At 41.4% G+C, this 18,761-nt stretch overlaps 1 protein-coding gene across 1 annotated transcript in view; it reads left to right on the plus strand.

The window, feature by feature from the left end:
• The first annotated feature begins 33 nt into the window (after positions 1–33).
• ttll5 (tubulin tyrosine ligase-like family, member 5) overlaps positions 34–18,761 on the plus strand; it is a 45,931-nt gene continuing 27,203 nt past the window's right edge. Inside the window, exons 1-16 of the mRNA XM_041953479.1 lie at positions 34–137; positions 2,447–2,553; positions 2,674–2,756; positions 3,571–3,677; positions 3,965–4,095; positions 4,200–4,282; positions 6,091–6,160; positions 6,276–6,360; positions 7,247–7,348; positions 7,457–7,548; positions 7,757–7,864; positions 13,591–13,672; positions 14,043–14,104; positions 16,888–16,982; positions 17,595–17,636; positions 18,561–18,662. Coding sequence (XP_041809413.1) covers positions 79–137; positions 2,447–2,553; positions 2,674–2,756; positions 3,571–3,677; positions 3,965–4,095; positions 4,200–4,282; positions 6,091–6,160; positions 6,276–6,360; positions 7,247–7,348; positions 7,457–7,548; positions 7,757–7,864; positions 13,591–13,672; positions 14,043–14,104; positions 16,888–16,982; positions 17,595–17,636; positions 18,561–18,662 — 1,410 coding nt within the window. The 5' untranslated portion in view covers positions 34–78. The remainder of the gene's footprint in view (positions 138–2,446; positions 2,554–2,673; positions 2,757–3,570; positions 3,678–3,964; positions 4,096–4,199; positions 4,283–6,090; positions 6,161–6,275; positions 6,361–7,246; positions 7,349–7,456; positions 7,549–7,756; positions 7,865–13,590; positions 13,673–14,042; positions 14,105–16,887; positions 16,983–17,594; positions 17,637–18,560; positions 18,663–18,761) is intronic.

Below are 18,761 nucleotides of genomic sequence, written 5' to 3' on the forward strand. Positions count from 1 at the left end.
GTTTGTAGGTGCCATGGTACACCCTAGACACTTGATCCCAGGCAGATTTCACCGGGCAGCTCTCCTTTTACTGTGAAGATGCCAGCTGTGATCAGGGATAAGGAGGACTCTGAATCCTCCTCAGAAGACGAGCAAGAGTAAGTGTTATTACAAGTACGAGTATACGAGTTTGCAGTTCTGCTCTGGCTACTGTAGAATCTTGAAGTTAAATAATTAAATAGAAATGTTAGTTTTCTGTTGTCATGTTTATGTTGCCTGTTGTCAAGCCAAGTCAGTTTTGTCAGAAACACACCCAAAACGTTTGTAATGGGGTATTGTCACACATTCAAAAGTAAAATCATCCCAGAGTCACTTCAATGTTGATTAGCCTTTAACAAGTCTGTGCAGACTTCTACATTAGAACACATTAAGGACATCCTAAACCAGAATGTTCATTCTTGTGCTTTAAATTGGAGTATTTTTTCTTCCAAAACAGGCTCGCCCCTTGCTATGTTTGCATTGCTTTTAGACAGTTACAGACTATTGAGTGGAATAGGATTTTGCTCTCAGTCTCTGCAGCTTGTAGACGTGGCTGTCTGAATTAGACAGGTCTCCTTTAGTGTCACTTAGGTTCTTAGCCCACTGATCCTTCTGGAGATTTCCCTCTAAATGCAGTAGTAATGTGACATCATGCTGACCAAAAGCATCATTCATTTCTTTCGACTGTACCAAAGTCCTCATGCAACTTGCCATAGCTTGTTGAATACATAATATACTCTTACTTAGGATTACAGAAGATGTCCTGAGCCCTGCTTAATAATTTATGCTGAGATACATTTAGACAAAATGAAGCCTACAGCTAGCTTTCATTTTGCATAATTGATGAAAGTTTAACTGAATGAGAGAGGAGAGCATCTAGCTGTAGATCATAGCTGCAACAGTTGGTCTATGTTATCTTGTCTCTGCCAACTAATTCCCTCTTAAGCTATACTTAGTCATACTGTACCTTACTGAGAACCTCTGTGCCACCTGCTTTTAGCCTAATTTCCAACTCCTGAATTAGTTTGGATTGCTTAGTATTAGGGTTTAACCTCCAGCTGGTCAGTACTGTTGTTATTACTTTATTTATTAGGGACTGTTGATATCAGTTGACATTCATGTGAAGTAAAAGTTGGTGACAGACCACACTACAGAATGCAAAGGACAGCAAAGGATAGCATTACAGGCAAACACAGGAAGCACCTAGCATGCACGAAGACAAACACATGTGTGCACATGTACTGCACATTTATGGCACAAAGCATGCATGCAAACAAAGCCAACATAGCACACAAGACTGAACATTATATTTGCAGCATAGAGGCTTGAAAATGCATTTAACATTTATTTGAACTCAGCATTGTATTGTATTTGATGAATATAAAAAGAACAAAAACATAAGAACAGATGCTTGATAATACTATTACCGATCACATGTTAGCATGGACATTTTATGTAGGCTTACCGGACATTCGTGGATCCAGGATAACAGTTTTGCCACTTTTGGTGTCAAGTAAACAGATTTTAAAATTTCTTGCAAAACCATATGTTGTTAGGTTTCTCACACCAGTCAGAGATCTATTCTAGTCAAGTCATGCTCCTGAAGTACCTAGGTATGGTTTTCTTCATGAATTCTGATAGTATGAGAGGAACAAGACCTTTATGTATTTTGAAAGTTAAACAAACATTTAATCATCTGCATATATAACCAGATATGTGCAAATTAAATGGTCATACTTTGTTAAAAAATGACTGTGATGGCAGCAGTTTGGTCTTTTGTCAAAGACCTTTCACAGCTTTTGTCCACAGTATCTCAGTAGTCTTGATGATGTTTTGCGTTTAAAATAAACAGCAGATAAATATGAGCACAGTGCCTTTTTTAAGAGCTTGCAACAAAGCCACAACGGTGAAAAAGATATGTGTCGTTTTGTCTGAAATACCTGGATGCTTAAGCAAGTGTTTACATGCCTCTCCCCCTTATCAGGATTGTCCATGCCTGATTGAGCTCTTCTCCATCTTCATGCTACCTTATCTTATTTTTATCCCCTGATAAGCAGCCTGTGTCTGGTACTATCAGATAGTCTGCAGTTTTACAAGGCTATTTGTTAGTACAGTACATGGGTTTGTTATTGCCCAGCACGTCCTGAAACTGTGTGTGGTTCTGTCTCTATCGGCCTCACTGAAACAAACATCATGTCAGGATACATTCCCTGAGCATTAGGTAAACTGCCCATATAAAATCATGTGGGAGATTTTCACCCTGGAGTGCATCTCCAAGACATTGTTACTGGGAGGTTTTTTTCTTTGTGAAAGGTCCATGTTATTTGATTTCTGACCTTTCTGTGGGTCCCAGACTTTGAAAACATTTAGAAAATCTGCCTAACTAAGCTAGCTGTGACTTTTTATCATCTACTTATTTGTCCACCAGAGACCATCCAAGCATTGCGTGGAGTGGCATTAGCAAGACCATCCCAGTTCTCTTGTTTTTCCCTGAAGCTGCTGTTTCAAAAGATGGAAATATCTGCTCTACTGGAGGTATACCACAGTTTGTTGAAGCTATAAAATGGCTACGAGAGAAGTAATGATAATAGAATTAAAATTTTGAGCCTTGAGTAATTTGGAAACTAACGATATTTTCTTGTTTTATTTGCATAGAGCGATATCGTATGGCCTTCAAGATTGTGCGCACAGAGAGCCGGCTGGTACGAGGAATACTCACCAATCATGGATTCCATGAGGTAATGTTCTCCACTAAATCATGCAAATTTAGAAAGATTGCCTTAAATCTTGTAAAAACGTGTTGTTTTTTAGCTGCACGAGCTATTTATGTACCTCTCTGCTGTGTAGGATACAGGATAGTGGTGCTGTTTTATTTCTTTTTACTGACAATGCCGATGTCAAAACCCGGGAATGCATCCATGGAAAAAAAATCTAAATGACCTCAAGAGCATTAATCCTGTTTCACGAGGGCACACAATCCCTATTATAGCTCTTTCCAAGCAGTTACAATTAATTCCTTTTTTATTTCATTTCAATGCTTCTTGACTCCCGCTAACCCATCATCAAAGGCAGACGAGTGTCTACCACAGCTGCGACAGAGCCAAACTTTAATAAGCCTTTATTGCAAACATCTGGCTCTCCCCTAGACACCGAGCGGCCATGTGAACTCTGCCTCCTAACGAATTGTTGGAATAAAACAAAACAAAACAGATAGAATAATACCAGGGTGATGAAAATCTGTGAGTTGGCCCTCCTTTTGAGATAATTTCTAAAACGCAGGCTGCATTTCTCCAGGTTAGTGGTAAAGTGTCTGATCTGCTTCTTAGATTTAATTTAACCGAGCTGTCAAATGTGATGGATATCAGAATATAATACTGCTGTTTGTGACTGGAAACTCTGCAGAGCATATTGAGTATGAACACCAATGGCTACCCTTGGTTTTACGCTTTTTTTAGTGGTCCCTTTGCAAAGATCATTTGCTCTGTGTGTACTGAATCTAAATTATTTGATCCAGCCTGTCAAGTGAAGTCAATCATTCTGTCTGTTTTTCAGATTCACCCCAATAGTAATGACTTTAACCTCATGTGGACAGGATCTCACCTCAAGCCTTATGTACTACGCAGCCTTCAAGACTTCCAGAAGGTCAACCACTTTCCCAGGTATAATAGAGTGCTCAAATGTATGAGTGTATTGCCACTGTTTTCTGTGTTATAAATATCACCACTGGGTCGTTCTAAGCCCGCCAGTTCAGGCTATGTGTTTGTTGGCTTCGGCTGCAAAGTATTTAGTTTGGACGGGTGCCTCTCTGAAACATGAAAGGAATCATACTGTCAGGCAGAGGGCGATATATCGCTGTTATGTATGCATTTATTTTTGTTCTGTCAGTGTCGAAACTGTAGAGTGGAGCGCTGGAGCATTTTAAACTGGAGGCTGTGCTCCTTTCCAGATCATATGAACTGACGCGCAAAGACCGCCTGTATAAAAACATCCAGCGAATGCAGCAGACTCATGGCTTCAAAAACTTCCACATTGTTCCTCAGACATTTGTGCTTCCCTCTGAGTACCAGGAATTCTGCAGTAAGATACCTCTTATCTGACCCTGTTTGACAAAGAAGACTTCTCTTTATGATATGCTCACAGTCACTCTAAACATACACATCTCTTTCCTGTCTCAATCTCAGGTTGTTTTGCCAAGGACAAGGGCCCATGGATTATCAAACCAGTAGCATCTTCAAGAGGGCGAGGCATCTACTTGGTCAGCAATGTGAGTAATTTTGCCCACAAGAGTTATAAAGCTCTCACACAGTGTTCCCAAGCTTTTTGGCTTGTGACTCTGCAAAATGAAGCAATAACCACTTGTGAAACCTCATCACAGGTTATGTCCTCAGTGTTGACACAGGTTGTGAGCAGTTCAACCAAAGGGTTTTTTTTCTGATTGTTTGATTTGGAGGAAGAGATGGAAGTAGGGCAACAAAAATTGTCATTATCAATTAATCTGCCCGTTATAGCCTTAAATAATTGTTTTTTTGTTTGGCCTTTAAAACAACTGTTTATTTACTGAAAACTGAAAGATATTCTGTATACTGAGTCCTCACAAACTGGATCCAGAGAATGTTTGGCATTTCTATATATAGGTCTTTTTTCTTGTGAAAGTTAATGCTGTTTCCAAGGTCAAGAATGATAATACAAAATTAGGTCAGAACAGATCAGAACTATTTTATATTTTCTTTCTTATCCCTTGAATCTGCTGGCCAAGCTGGGAACCACTGCTCTGTTACCTCTTTCAGACTAATGCAGTGACCCAAAATAAACCTGTTTTTGAGGCTGGAGTGAATTTGTTTGTATAGACATAAATCACGTTTTTATATGCCTTTTGCATATTACTGTGTTTAGCTGGCAAAACTGTTTGTATTCTGCCATTGTTTTGCATTTGAGATTTGAATGAATAAAGCTTTGTGTTAGTGGAATAGTCTGACATTTTGGGAAATAAGGTCATTTGTTCCCTCACTGTGAGGTGAGAAGAATGATACCACTCACATATCTGCAGAATAGCTTTGAAGATACAGCCAGCAGATGGTTAGCTTCGGTTAGCACAGGCTGGAAGCAGAGGGAAACAACTTATCTGCTTTTTTGTCCGTGTGTGAAAAGTTCCTTCTGATTCATGCGTTAACACTGATTCACATTAATGGCCAACCTTGTGGGAGTTAACTGTAAACATACTGACTTAAAAAATACTGTGTGAAACAGTCAGTCGGGGGAGGGGTGTGCAGATACAGCTGTCTTTGAAATGAGTATCAACCAGCGTTTCAGACATTAAGTGTGGAGTAAATCACACTCTCCCAAGGCCCTGGCTTTTGGAGGAGCTCAACAAGGTTCTCACTCTTGGAAAACATATGCACGATTCTTCTTCTTCTCAGGCATTTTTATGAAACAGTGGAAAGAATGTCAAAGCGATATTTGGAGAGAAGAAAGAAATACGTCCATTTTTTTGCTTCAGGTTTTCTCTGAACTGTAGCCAGCACTGAGGTTACACCCCCCCCCCCCCACATGCTCCCCTCCCCATCACATCTCTTCTCAACTTCGCCACCTGCAACACATTTCAACCTCATAAATGACCCATCTCCCACCACCAGATTGTGTTTTTATAGGCTGTTATTTAATGTTGACCTGCTATGGCCAGTGTCATTGCAGTCTCCAACTTTTCTTGCTCTGGTGATTCTTTGATGTTAATGGTTAACAGCAGTGTCACATCATCTATTTGGAATTCACAATTTAAAGCTGTTGTATATGAATGAATGTGTGCTGGCTAACACAAAAAAATGGTGCATTTGCTATAGAAATGCTATTCATACTCCGCTGCTGATAGAGGTCCAATTGAAAATACCTTCTGACTTCATCACTGTAGTAAATAATCAACACTATTAACTATGTTACTTGGTCAGTTAATGACATTTCCCCATGTTATCTTGTGGAACGTTACGGATTGTCCCTTTAAATCTGTTCCAAATGATTATGAAAATCGCTGCCTTCATCTTCCTCGTTGTTGTCTTTGTTTCTGTGTGTCATCTGCAGCCAAATCAGATTTCAATGGATGAAAACATCTTGGTGTCTCGCTATATTAATAATCCACTGCTGATAGACGGTGAGTTGCTCTTTGCCACTTAATGGCTACAGACACAGCTTAATGTGTAGGCTTTGTTTTGGTATTCTGAATCAACTAACTGAATCACCCTGTATTTCTTTGTTTTTGTTCACAGAGTTCAAGTTTGATATGCGTTTGTACGTGCTGGTAACATCATACGATCCAGTCCTCATCTATGTGTATGAGGAGGGCCTGGCCAGGTGAGCTGTGTGTGGGTTGTTGCATTTTTTGTGGCACTATTGGGGAAATGCACTTCTTAAAAGCCCTTAATGTGAAGAGTTGTAATAAAGTCAATTCAGTTTTGATAAAATTTAAAAATAATTGACCACAGATGTGTTTTACACATTAGTAGTTATTGAAATCTTCCATTGCTTGTTAAGAGTAATTAATCTCTCTGTCCTTAAGGCGACTTGTAATAGTGATCCAGTGTAGACACTGCCTGAGGCGCATCCACTGGTGCTCACTCAGTGGCCAGAAGAGGGCAGCCTTAACTTTTCAGACCAGCTGCTGTGTAGAGAGTGTGTTTTGTGTGGTGACTTTGAAACAAAGCTCTATTGTTCCAGTTGTTGGATGTGCGCGTCAGATGTTGCTGATTGTGTCTTGGTGTAATTGCACTGTATTTATTGGATGTTGGTATTTAGAGCAGGGATAATTTATTAATCCAGGGGGAGGCTATTATCAGGCGCAGGTAGGTCAGGAAAGGGTAGATGATTAATGGAACGACTGGCTCTTCTGTTCAGTCTGATAGAGGTGTGTGCTGGAAACAGAGTGCCACCGCCCTCTTGTTTGCTGGCTTGATTATGAACTGTGAGCAATAAATCATGGCCAAATTCTGAATCCCACTTTTATCTCTTGACATTCCTTCGGGTTGTGTTGGTATTCAGGTACACAGTGCGTGCCAAGGAATTCTCATTATTGCACATGTGGCATCCACTCCTCTCAAACATTGCCAGAAACTAATCTCTCTCCCAAGTACCCCTATCATTCAATCAAGTGTCAGCTGCATGAACGTGGTCATTATGACGGACGTGTAGTGAAACTGATTGATGACAAGTTGTGTTTTTTTATTGCACAAATAAACACCAGGTTTGCCACAGTCAAGTATGACCGGACTTCAAAGAACATCAAGAACACATTCATGCATCTCACTAACTACAGCGTGAACAAAAAGAGCAGCGATTATGTCAGGTAACTTTCATCACAGATTAACATACATTGAATGCTGTTATGGGAAGCCGGATTGACTCATCCATTTATTGTAACATGGGCGTTTGAAGTGCATTTCTTCCTTTTCAGCTGCGATGACCCTGAAGTTGAGGATTATGGGAACAAGTGGAGTATGAGTGCAGTGTTGAGGTATTTGAAGCAGGAGGGGAAGGACACCACATGTGAGTCAAACCTTCGTTTTGTTCCTTTTCGCCTCCTTTTCATCTTTTCCTTTTTGTTTTATTGTCCATGCAAAGGGAAAACTGACCTAGTCTGGGGTTGCATATCTGAGCCCCTGCTCAATTTTTTCCCATAGATTCTAACAAAAACTGTCTAAGTAGAATTTTTGAGTGGTGCACAACAGTCTTCTGTTAATTTTGTCTATTCCAGTGCTGATGAGACAGGTGGAGGACCTCATCATCAAAGCTGTGCTGAGTGCTGAACAACAGATAGCCACCGCCTGCAAGATGTTTGTTCCCCACAAGACAAACTGCTTCGGTAATCATTTCACATTCTTCTTGAAATGTTTTTGACCATACAGTAAGTAAACCCAAATTTTTTTTTTTTTTTTGGTATTTCTGCTTGATTAATACAACCCTGTTTTCAGAAAAGTTGAGACGCTGTGTAAAACATAAATAATAACAGAATGCAGTCCTTTGCAAACAAACTGTGTTTATCGACAACAGTTTTATGAAATGTTCCTGAGCCCATGTAGTAACATCCTTCATACAATCATGTGTTCACAAAGTGGTGAACCTCGCTTCATCCTTGCTTGTGAACGATTGAGCCTTTTGAGGATGCTCCTTTCATACCCAATCATGATACTATCACCTGTTACTGGTGAACCTGTTTACCTGTGGAATGATCCAAACAGGTGTTTGCTGCACCCCAGTAAACCTAAATCTATTCTGTTTAAACCTGCACTGATCTAGTGGCTATTTTGAAGGTGAAGGGCATCAGTGGTAAAACAAGCTGTCCAGGAAAACAGACAATCGCTCGCAGTGCACTGCAGATACACTCAGTCATACTTGGTCATACACAAACTACCACACCCCTCACATTTCCTTTCAGTTTCATATTCATTGTCCGGCAGTTCCTCTATACTATTTCTCCACTGAGCCGAGCTGAGGCTGTAGACAGTCATTCCTCAGTGTGGAGCCTTCCTGCCTGTTGCTGCCCTCTGACCGGCTGCCGGGTCGTGGAGGGCCTATTGACTGAAGCAGGAATTTGCTTCCTCCTCTCTGTTGCCATTCAGGTCTGACTGATTTAGGCTGACTGTTTTCTTGGCTGCTTCTGCCTAGCAGCGGGCTCGTGTGAACTCCATTTTGGAGCCATTACCCATGTTAGTGTTGGCACTAATTGTCTGCGCTCTCTCTCTCTGTCTGGCAGTCTCTCTGAGATTTGGGGTTTGAAAGCGAGCGCATCGGCCAAGCCTCCCTCGGCACCGCTGTCTCTTTTTCACTCTCTTTTTCCTCTTCTCTCGCTGTTTCTGTTTGCATAGAATTCTCCCTCTCCTGCTCACACTCTCTTTCACCTCTCGGATGTTAGAAAAATAAAGGGCTTTGCAGTTGTGACAGGCTTCTGTAGACAAAACAGCCCCCCTGATTGGTGGTTGTTTGGGCTGTATTGGGTGCGTAGCAGCATGGATTCACACTATAAGACCTGCATGAAGATGCTATCTGCACACTGAGCATCGCTGCTAGGGTGAAAAACCACATTAGCCCAGGGTGTGAATGGTGACCATGCAGGTATTAACAGGAAAATATGGCTTACCAAGCCTCAAACTGACTCTCATATATACTTCATAGACACGAGTAAGCAACCTGATGACACATACCTTTGGTGTGAGCAGGTGAACAAGTTTGCTCTTATTCTAATCCTGGAATATTTGTTAATACACAACCCCATGTCCCAATCACAAAAGTGCTTTATAGAGCAGTCGTTGATACCATGTAAATTTACATACTGCTCTGAGCCATATTTGTATTTACATTCCTTAGCACATATAAAGAGAACTCTGCTTCTGTGTAAACAGGGTCATCTGATATTTCTTCAGTATCGAATAGTAAATATACAGTGTAAATCTAAGAATGCAGTTCGAAAGTACAGTGCTGCCATCTTTTGTGAATTTTTTATTTTGAAATGAAACAGCAACAAAATAATTACTTGGGAGTTCACTTTCGTATTGGTTGAACAATGCTGAAATCTTATATTACATAAAGTAAGCCTATAGAGACCTGTATAGACACGGATACTGTAGCAATGTCTTTGTGTAGTACAAAAGCAATTAGGTTCTACACCTTTTACTAAGATACATAATACACTGTGGTCTGCTGTGAACATGCAAGTTACCCTGCTTCAGCCATATCAGTTTACTATTGAATTAAGTGTAATTTTGTTGTCTTCAGATAGCCCCAAGCAAGTTAATTACAGCATTCATAGTCTCTCTGCAGGATTAAGTTTCCAAACAGAGACACTGACGGTTCCAGAGGACCACCCTCATCCTCTCTCTGTTGATCTGTCTCGCACAGTGTGGCCGTGTTGCATGCAAACTCCCTGTGCATGTGTGAGTATGTATGGATGGTATGAATACAGAGACGTGTAGGAACCAGTGTAAAGCAAAAGTTTTATAAACAAAGAGGTCTGTTTAGGGAGCCCATCTTTTCTTGTCTCTTAAACAAAACCCGCCCAAACTGCCAGGGAGTCGTGTTCAGTCAGCCATTGTCAGCCTCAGCTGCCTCTCTCCTTTCCTTGCACCTACCCTCACTCCCACTCCTCCTGCCACCTACAATCCACCCGGGCGGCATTCATCCTGGGCCTCGGCAGCTGCCTGTAATAGTAAACAGGTAGAGCATCAGAATGCAGGCAGAGAATACATGCGTGTTAGGGCAGTGAATGTGCTGATAAAAGCAGCCATTGTTAAGAGTTTTTATACGGTCTCTGGCTTGTCTGGAAGGGAGCCATGCAAGATCATAAAGCACATTATAATCTTAATTTACTGCAAATTGTTCCCTGCCATTTTAATGTCTATTAATGGCTTTAATACAATGTTTATTGTTTTCAAATGAGATTTCTTCCCTTTGCTCAAATTGCACATCCGTATCTAAATGGGCATACTGTAACAAAATCTTTTTATAGCTCCATAATGTCTCATGTGGGAAGAAATAAAAACAACAGATTTTTTGTTTTTGCATTGGTAAGAAGTGTGTGTGTGTCTGTGGGGAGAAAATGCCACCCATGCAGCTCCTTACCGCTGCTGTGTGATTAATGGACAGGCTTTTTTGCTGAGGGATGCTGATTACGAGATGTTTTGACTAAGATCTGATTAGCCAAGCCAAAGGCCTATTTTATTACACGCAAAACATTCCACTTACTGGTCCTGTGTTCCACTGAACGTCCCTCATTAAGTGCTGTGTGGTTGGATCCCCCGTCTGTGAACCACTCTCCCTGTTTTAGATTTGTCAGATACTCCCACATTTCACTGCAGCACAGTGCTGGTATGCCTATGATGACAGTGCGGCTGCTGTTTAATTCAAAATCTTTTTAAGGGTGATTAATGGATTGGGCCCTGCTATCGTAATAAGGCTACAGAGTGTTAACTGTAACTTTAATTTGTTGTCCTCAGAGTGTTTTCATGATTGTGGCTCCAAGCTGCTCCCTGCAACAGCAGTGAAACAGCTCAGCAGCAATAATTTATCCCAGAGTGATGCAAGAGTAATTCAATTGTCCTCGCCTATGGAGAAAACACACATAAAGGAAATACTTTATGTTGCTGTTGTTGTTGTGGTCCAGCAGGCTGCACGGTCAGGGTGGGGAGATCATTGTTTTTGGGCGTTTGTCTATTGTGGTGAAGTTTCCAGCAGCGCCCATCCAATAATAAAAAAAAGAAGCTCTTCATCATCCCTTTTCTCTGTCACATTTTTTCTCTCCCTCCTTCTTTAATGGGTGTGATGTGGATGTTCGCTGCCTCTCCTCTCATGGTCTGTGATGCTTGTTGTGGGCTCTCTGTGGGCACATTTAACCACGCTCCCCCAGCAGCGGTCGAGCCATCGAGCAAACGTGTCTAGCAGCGAGCGGCTCCGCAGGCTCATGGGGCAGGAGCGGCGTCTGCTCCTAATTGGGGGAAAATGCGCGGCACATGGAGTCTGCTTGTCGGAGGCTGGTGAGGTGGTGTAACACCTCCCCATTTTCCCCTGTTGTTGTGGTGCCACTGGTGAAGCACTGCAGGCTCAGCCCCATTTATTCCAGCTCTCCCTTCCCCAAGACTAATGCATCATGTTTTATGACACACGCGCCCTCGCCATCTCTCTTTTAGTCTCGATCTGTGTGTGTGTGTTTTTACACATAAGTGGATAGAATGGGATAAGCCTGCAAGTGGAAAATAAAATCCTAGTGCTCTGCTTAAGCGAGAGCTGTTTAGCAGTGGGGGTCCAGTCCATCCTCAGAAGTTAAAGAAGTTAAAGATGGCAGAGGCAGCTTCAGTTGCAGGTCTTGGCTCAGGGATGTATGGCAGACTTTGTTCAGTTCCACCATGAAAATACAGTTTGCAATCACACCAATTTGGACATCATGATGCCAGCACCTTTTGAGCTCTTGACCCATGTAATACAGCCCAATGAACAAAATCTAGTGTGCATTTTCTCCAACTTGTCTTAATACAGATAATGAAAACATACCAAAAAACAAAACAAAACAAAAAAAACCTCCATGCTGCTAATGTTTTCAGGAAATGTGGCTTCTTAATCTTAAAAACCTACTCCAGTGATTTAGTATTCACACTTTTATAAAGTTGGGGGACCCGCGGGAGACAGATTGCAGTCAAAATAGAAGTGGCCTGGAAAAACCCTGGACCCTACATTTCCTTTAGTGCAATTCCATACCACCTTTTGTATCTGGTATAGACTTGTAGTCCAGTCTGAGATAACCCTGATGATACAATCAGTTAACAGTTCTGGACCAACATTAAAGCGCATATGCCAAAGTTAGACAGAAGATCCACACTCTGTACCCATAGCTCCTCATAGATTCATTTCATGAGAGCGAAGTTTACATCTAACAGAGATCTTTGTCAAGTCAGGGTGGAGATTTGTTTGACTACAAGAAGTAATGTACAGCCTATTAAATTTAACTCGTCCTGTTAAACTAGAATTGCTCAGCCTACCATTATTCAAGCCATCACTCGCTGTCATGCTGGCTTTTGTATGCTTAACTTTGGCACTGACCTGGGATGCCTGAACAAACAGTGCTGGTTATGGCAACTTTGAAACCCCCAAACCCCCCCTGGCCTATTCTCAACACAGTCTTTTCGTTTGAAGTGCCATTAGAAGGATTTTTCCTTCTGGCTCTATTGCTGGGCTCTGCCCTATCCCTGTAAAATGCTGTGGTTTCCCTGCACGCTGCTGCTGGGGCCGGCGGGTCGTTGGCTTTTAGAGTGACACTCCCCAGAGCAGTGTGGGGGCTTTCATCGGGCACACAGGCCAACTCTGTCGCAGTGAACCGTATATCAGTCAGTGAAATGAGGGAACACTGGGATAGAATGGATGCATTTTTACGCAGGAACTTCCTGACGACTTTGTAAGGCTTTTATTGTGTCACTCAGTGCTCAGCTATTATTGGACTGAAGTATATACAATATATAGCTTCAGGATTTCTATTTCCCCAGGTTTCTGCCTTTTGGTACACACTGTCACATTTGTACTTCTGGAGTTCATATTTTATTGACCCAGTTGGACAAGATACTAACTCTACGATGGGGGTGAAGCTTTTTCTGGGACCCATTAGTGCGCAGTCCTTCTTGTTAATATGTAGTGACAATATGTAGACTGCTTAACTTTCCCTGTCATGAGAAAATTATTGCCTGTACGTATGAAAATATTCACAGCCACAGCGTGTTTTTGATCTGCTGTCTTACGTAAGCAGCTTCATGACAGATGAAATGTGTATGTACTCAGTTAATGTAATTGGGACAATCCCTCAGTAGCAGGCTTTGGTGAATGTTTCTCTCTTGAATGATTGGGTGCATAACATGCGTGTAATCAGTAGCAGAAAGGCATAGGCCATGCTGCCAAGTGCCACATAATGGGGCTATGATAAAACTCTTGTGACTTTGATACCCTTCATCCTTCATTTTCAGTCAGCAGATCTCCGAGGTTTCTAGCGTCTCTCTGCTTACGTCTCAGACTGTGGTGAAAACCTTTTGATTCATTTCGTGTTTCCCTCTGTAGAGCTCTATGGTTTTGATGTGCTCATTGACTCCAACCTCAAACCCTGGTTGTTAGAGGTGAACCTTTCTCCCTCCCTTGCCTGGTAAGTAACACTGTTTTAATCATTTGATTCTTTATTTTGCTGTTTCAGGAGGATCTCTTACTGAAACTGTTTCTTTTGCGCTCGCAGCTCAAACAAGGGGTTTTCTTTGAATTTGCAACCCAAAAAAGTGGTTAACAAAATGCCACATTGAAGAAAATGGCAGTCACGTCTGTGAAAACATACCCTCAGGCTGGAGATGTAGCACAAATGTTGTTTTTCCTGCAAATGTTTTTAGTCAGTTTGGCAGTTTAGTCAAAGTCAAACAACAAAGCGGAATCTTCTTATGACAGTTGACTCATTTTGCTCTACTCTGTGCAAGTGTTTGTGTTGTAATTTTCATCTTTTTTTTTTTTAATCGACTTATTTACAGTGATGCGCCCTTGGATCTGAAGATAAAGGCCAGCATGATTGCAGACATGTTTTCGCTTGTGGGTGAGTGCATGCTGAAGCAATGTCTAAATGCAACTTCCATTTGTTTCCAAAGTTTTTCTCCAGCGATTGCACTGCATAGACTTTCAGTTCGTATAAATTCACTGCTTAGAGAGAAGTCTCAATCCGTTACACTCGTAAATTATATGCTGGTCGAATAAAATACATCAAATAAAACAGTTCTATTATTAGCCACCACATAATTAACAGAGGGGGTAAATAGAGCACATTATAATTCAGAGAAAAGATATTAGATAATAGATTTTTGTTACTAAGAATGCATACATTAGAAATGATCCAACAGACGACAGAATTAAGAGGGAACACCTTTATTTCAAAATCATTTTTAGCAGTCATTTTCCAAACTAATTTAAACTGAATATTAAGATGTTCTTTGATACTGAAAGCTAAAATTTAGGATTACTCATACTTAATATTTGAATGGAAAAAGTAAATAAATGTTACTGTACATAATATTTTTATATACAGACATTATTAATTGCAAGTGTAAAATTGGGATGAAGATATTGATTTTTGAGAAGCTGCTGTAAAATGGAAAATGTTGTAATTATGCTGTATTTTCTTCACCAGTCTCACTCTGAACACGTACACCCTATTTGGCCTTTCTTGTACCCGCCAGGTCCCAAGCAGGTGGAGACAGTCGTCTATTGTTTAATGCTTAATGTTTTCCAACATTACGCTCGTTGAGTTTGTGCAAACTGCAGAAAATAGCTGCATGGCTTCATAATGGGAGCTCCAGTGTTGAGAGAATAAACCACAGGCTTCATTAATTAACAGTAAATGACTTGCGGACAAAATTGTCAACACAGACCTTAGTTGTTTTGTACTCATTAAGCTCTCTTGAGAAACTGGATCTGACATGTCAAACTAAAGCAATCTTGAGCATGAAGAAATAAAAAATGCCTGGCCCAGGGCAGAGATAAACACTGTTTATACAACAGTGTTTGCAGCAGGGAATGAGATGTGTCTCCGTTTTGTCTCCTTTCCTCTTAATTATTGAGTTCTCATACAGAGGAAGAGCTTAAGATATTTTGCGATATCTAAGTTTAAACCAAGGAGATTATCATTCCCTGACCTCCACCACATTTAGTTTGAAAGCCTATCCTTATCCTTGTAGATGAAAGTTAAAAGCACACATCTAGTAAAAAATGAGACGTATGTTAATCAAACTTCCACATCTCTTGATTTCTTAACTTCACTTAATCCTCTGATTTATCCTTGTTACAATTCACAGGATACACAGAGCCCCCTGATTAGGAGGCATCCATCTAAACTTCCACTGAACCATTAAGTCTATCTGTGGTCTCAGCCTAATGATATTAAAGGAATGGATTGTGTGTGTGTTTGTGTGTGTGTGTGTGTGAGTGTACATATGCATTTGTGTCTCAGCCTAGGCCATGCTGTGGCTTGAACCCCCCCCCCCCTCCCTCCGGCTCATTAAATGAGAGAGTAGAGTCATAAATTGCCAGTTATCTTTGGACTAAGACGTTACTGCGGATCTGGGGAAAATGAGCAGTGGCATGTAAAACATAGCACATCTATTATGTACCAAACAAACTAAGTCACTGTTGGCTGATAACACTTGGGCTTCATCCCAGACCTGTAAATAATGACAGCATTCCATTGACATTCATTTTCTGCCCGTATGTAGCTGTCAGGTCTGTGTCGCCCGTGTTTGTAATAATTGCTGTGTTTAGGCAAGAGCTCGGTAGGGGCCTGATGCTTACCTGACGGCTTGGATGAGGTAGTACAAATAGCCTCGAGCTTCAAGCTGTCAATAGACTTAATTCAACTCAACTGTGACTGCGAGATACAACATAAACAGATTTCTTTAACGTTTCACTTTTACCATGAGTAGCTTTGAGGGAGTGTGGGAATTAATAAACAGAGGATTATAGATTTTAATTCTTATTGACTGGGTGGGAATGTCTTTGTGGGGAATGTGAATTGCAAACATTTTTCCCACCCTTATCAGCTACCACTGAGATGCACTAAAATGTAAATATGTGGAGCTCTATGAATCCAAAGTAGTGAGCGTCACAAACATACAGTATCCCTGATTAAATAGTCGCTTTTTGGCAGAGTTAGATGACAGGATGAGGCTACATCCAACAGCTGGTTAGCTTAGCTTAGCATAAAGTCTGGAAATAAGGGGAAACCGCTAACCTCCATCCATCCGTAACAAAATCCACCTACCAGCACCTCTAAAGCTCACTAATTACACGTTCATCTCTTTTATTTTAATATGTACAAAAAAACAGTGTTTTTAAAAAAATCTGTCATTTTATGAGGGGTACGAGCCGTAACTTCTCCACTGGTTGCCTGGCAACTGCTCGGAGACAAGAAATAGTTAGACACGTAATCCCCCATAAAACATTGAATTGTTGTTTTTACACTTTGGTTTTTGTACAGACCAAACAAACCAGACGTTCCGTGTTAATCAGTGAGCTTTATAGGTTCTGGTAGGCAGATTTTGTTACCTTTAGACAGAGCCAGACTAGCTGATCCCCCCTGTCTCCAGTCTTTATGCTAAGCTATTCCGACTAGCTGCTGCCTGTAGCTTCATATTTATTGGACAGATATGAGAGTCGTGATATTCTTACATTAGATGTAATTCTTGGTCTCCGTGTCCCCTGCTCTGCTTTGGTTTCTTGCACCTAACATTGAAGATCTGATGCAATGTATGACAGTCATGGGAATGAGTAACATATTTAAGACCTGATGTCATTGATAAACCCCTTTATAGCTCTTCTGTGTCCCCGCAGGATTTGTGTGTCAGGACCCCCTATCGAGACAGCCACGCTCTGACCGAGTCACCCTGGACCCCAGCCTCAAGCAACCGGCAGCCCAAAGAACACAGGTACTGGATGGTCTCACGAATGTGCGTGTGCGCGCGCACACACACACACACACAGACGCGCACGCGCACACACACAGACACACACACACACACACACAGAGGAAAGTGCCAAGCCAAGTGTTGCACTCATTCACCCTTCCTTGTGAAACATTCCCATTCTTGTCTTCGTCTCTCTGTTGCTTACAGTACATTCCTGCCACTGCCATTGAGCTATTCTCTTAACCCTCATGGAAAATTCACTGTAATGCAAAACAACTGCTAATGTCATTACAGTGTATGAGTGACATCAGTTTGTAAGCGCTACACTTTGTGGCTTATTGTTTTATCATTTCTAATCAAGTGACTAATGCTCTCTCTAGGCCTTGTTGCCTAATGATGCCACAACAGCTAATGCACTTGGCTGCCTCCACGCGACTACTGCACCCAGATTTGGCGCAGGACCTGCTGTAGGGAGATTACTAAATCAGACAGATTTCTGCTCCACCTTGTATTGTGTAAAGGGTCTGTTTAACCAAACAGTAACACTGTTTCATTGTTACATGTTGATGTAGCATGTTTTTTTGTAATGCTGATGCTCACCCACACTCACTGTCTTCACCCGTTGCCTCTTAGAACCCTCCATCTGCACGGACAGCCACTGCACACAGCAGAGTGGTGAGTTTTCCTCCGACTCAGACATATTAATCTTCTTTTGCCTTGTCCTTTTTTTGCAATTCCCTGATGCCTGTTACATTACTGGTAAGAAATTGCTCACTGCTTTTTGCTTATTTGATTATGTGGCTTTACTCCTTTTCATTGTGACAGACAGATCGCTTGTATTGATTCCTAATCTTGTATATAATAGAATTCTCATTACATTAGCAAAGTGGCCCCAGTGAGCAAGTGCTTTCAATGCGGCAATGCACCAAAACTTTGCTGAGGAGAGTGTCAGAGACTCAGAGCAACTCTAAACCAGTGCTGTCACAGAGGCTGTTGAAGAAGTCCAGGGGCCTTCAGAGAACCTGTCCTCTCCCTTTACTCTGATTAGGGGCAACAGTTGAGTCTTTTACTGGAGGATTAGACCTTGTCACTTTTTGGCTGCCTTTGTATCCCTCTTAGCCGTGTTGGACAAATTAAATGTAATCCCCCTGCTATTTAGATGACAAATTCTGCATGTGATCCCGTGGGGTTGTGCCCCGCTGTCTGGCCAGAGTTCCAACCTGCATGCCAATGTTGTCAATCACAGCCTGGTAGTGCATGCAGCGGGGAGGCAGCCAGGAATGCCAGTGCACAACAAAAATGCTCCATTAATGTGACAGGGAGAAGAGAAGAGAGGGTGTAATTTGCATTTTCCATGTATAAATGAGACTTATGTTTCAGATCTATGTGTTGTTTGTCAGTAAGATGACCTCTTTACCAAAGAACTAAGAACTGCAACTATTCTTACAATATTCATGTTCTTAAATTCATAAAAACCTATAAAGAACACAATTGTTTTTAACACTGGCAAATATTCATGTTGAAGAGAGGAATGACATGTACATGTACATGGTTGGTATTAGTTTAGAGCAATATTGTCTCTACTCCTCTCCCCTGTAGCAGCAGAGGCCCACGTCAGCCAGTAACTCAGAAACAGATGGGTCGAAAGACAAGCTAGGTCCTAGACGAGGAGACAGCACTCTGAGCTTGACTTCTGAGGAGGTAAGGTGTTAACAATGATAGCCTGTGACATGATGTGTGTGTGATTTTGTTGAATAAAGGCAATATGGGAACCTGAAAGTACTCTTTCAGAACGTGCCT

The sequence above is a fragment of the Chelmon rostratus genome, chromosome 15, assembly GCF_017976325.1.
Source record: "Chelmon rostratus isolate fCheRos1 chromosome 15, fCheRos1.pri, whole genome shotgun sequence".
Taxonomy (NCBI): domain Eukaryota; kingdom Metazoa; phylum Chordata; class Actinopteri; order Chaetodontiformes; family Chaetodontidae; genus Chelmon; species Chelmon rostratus.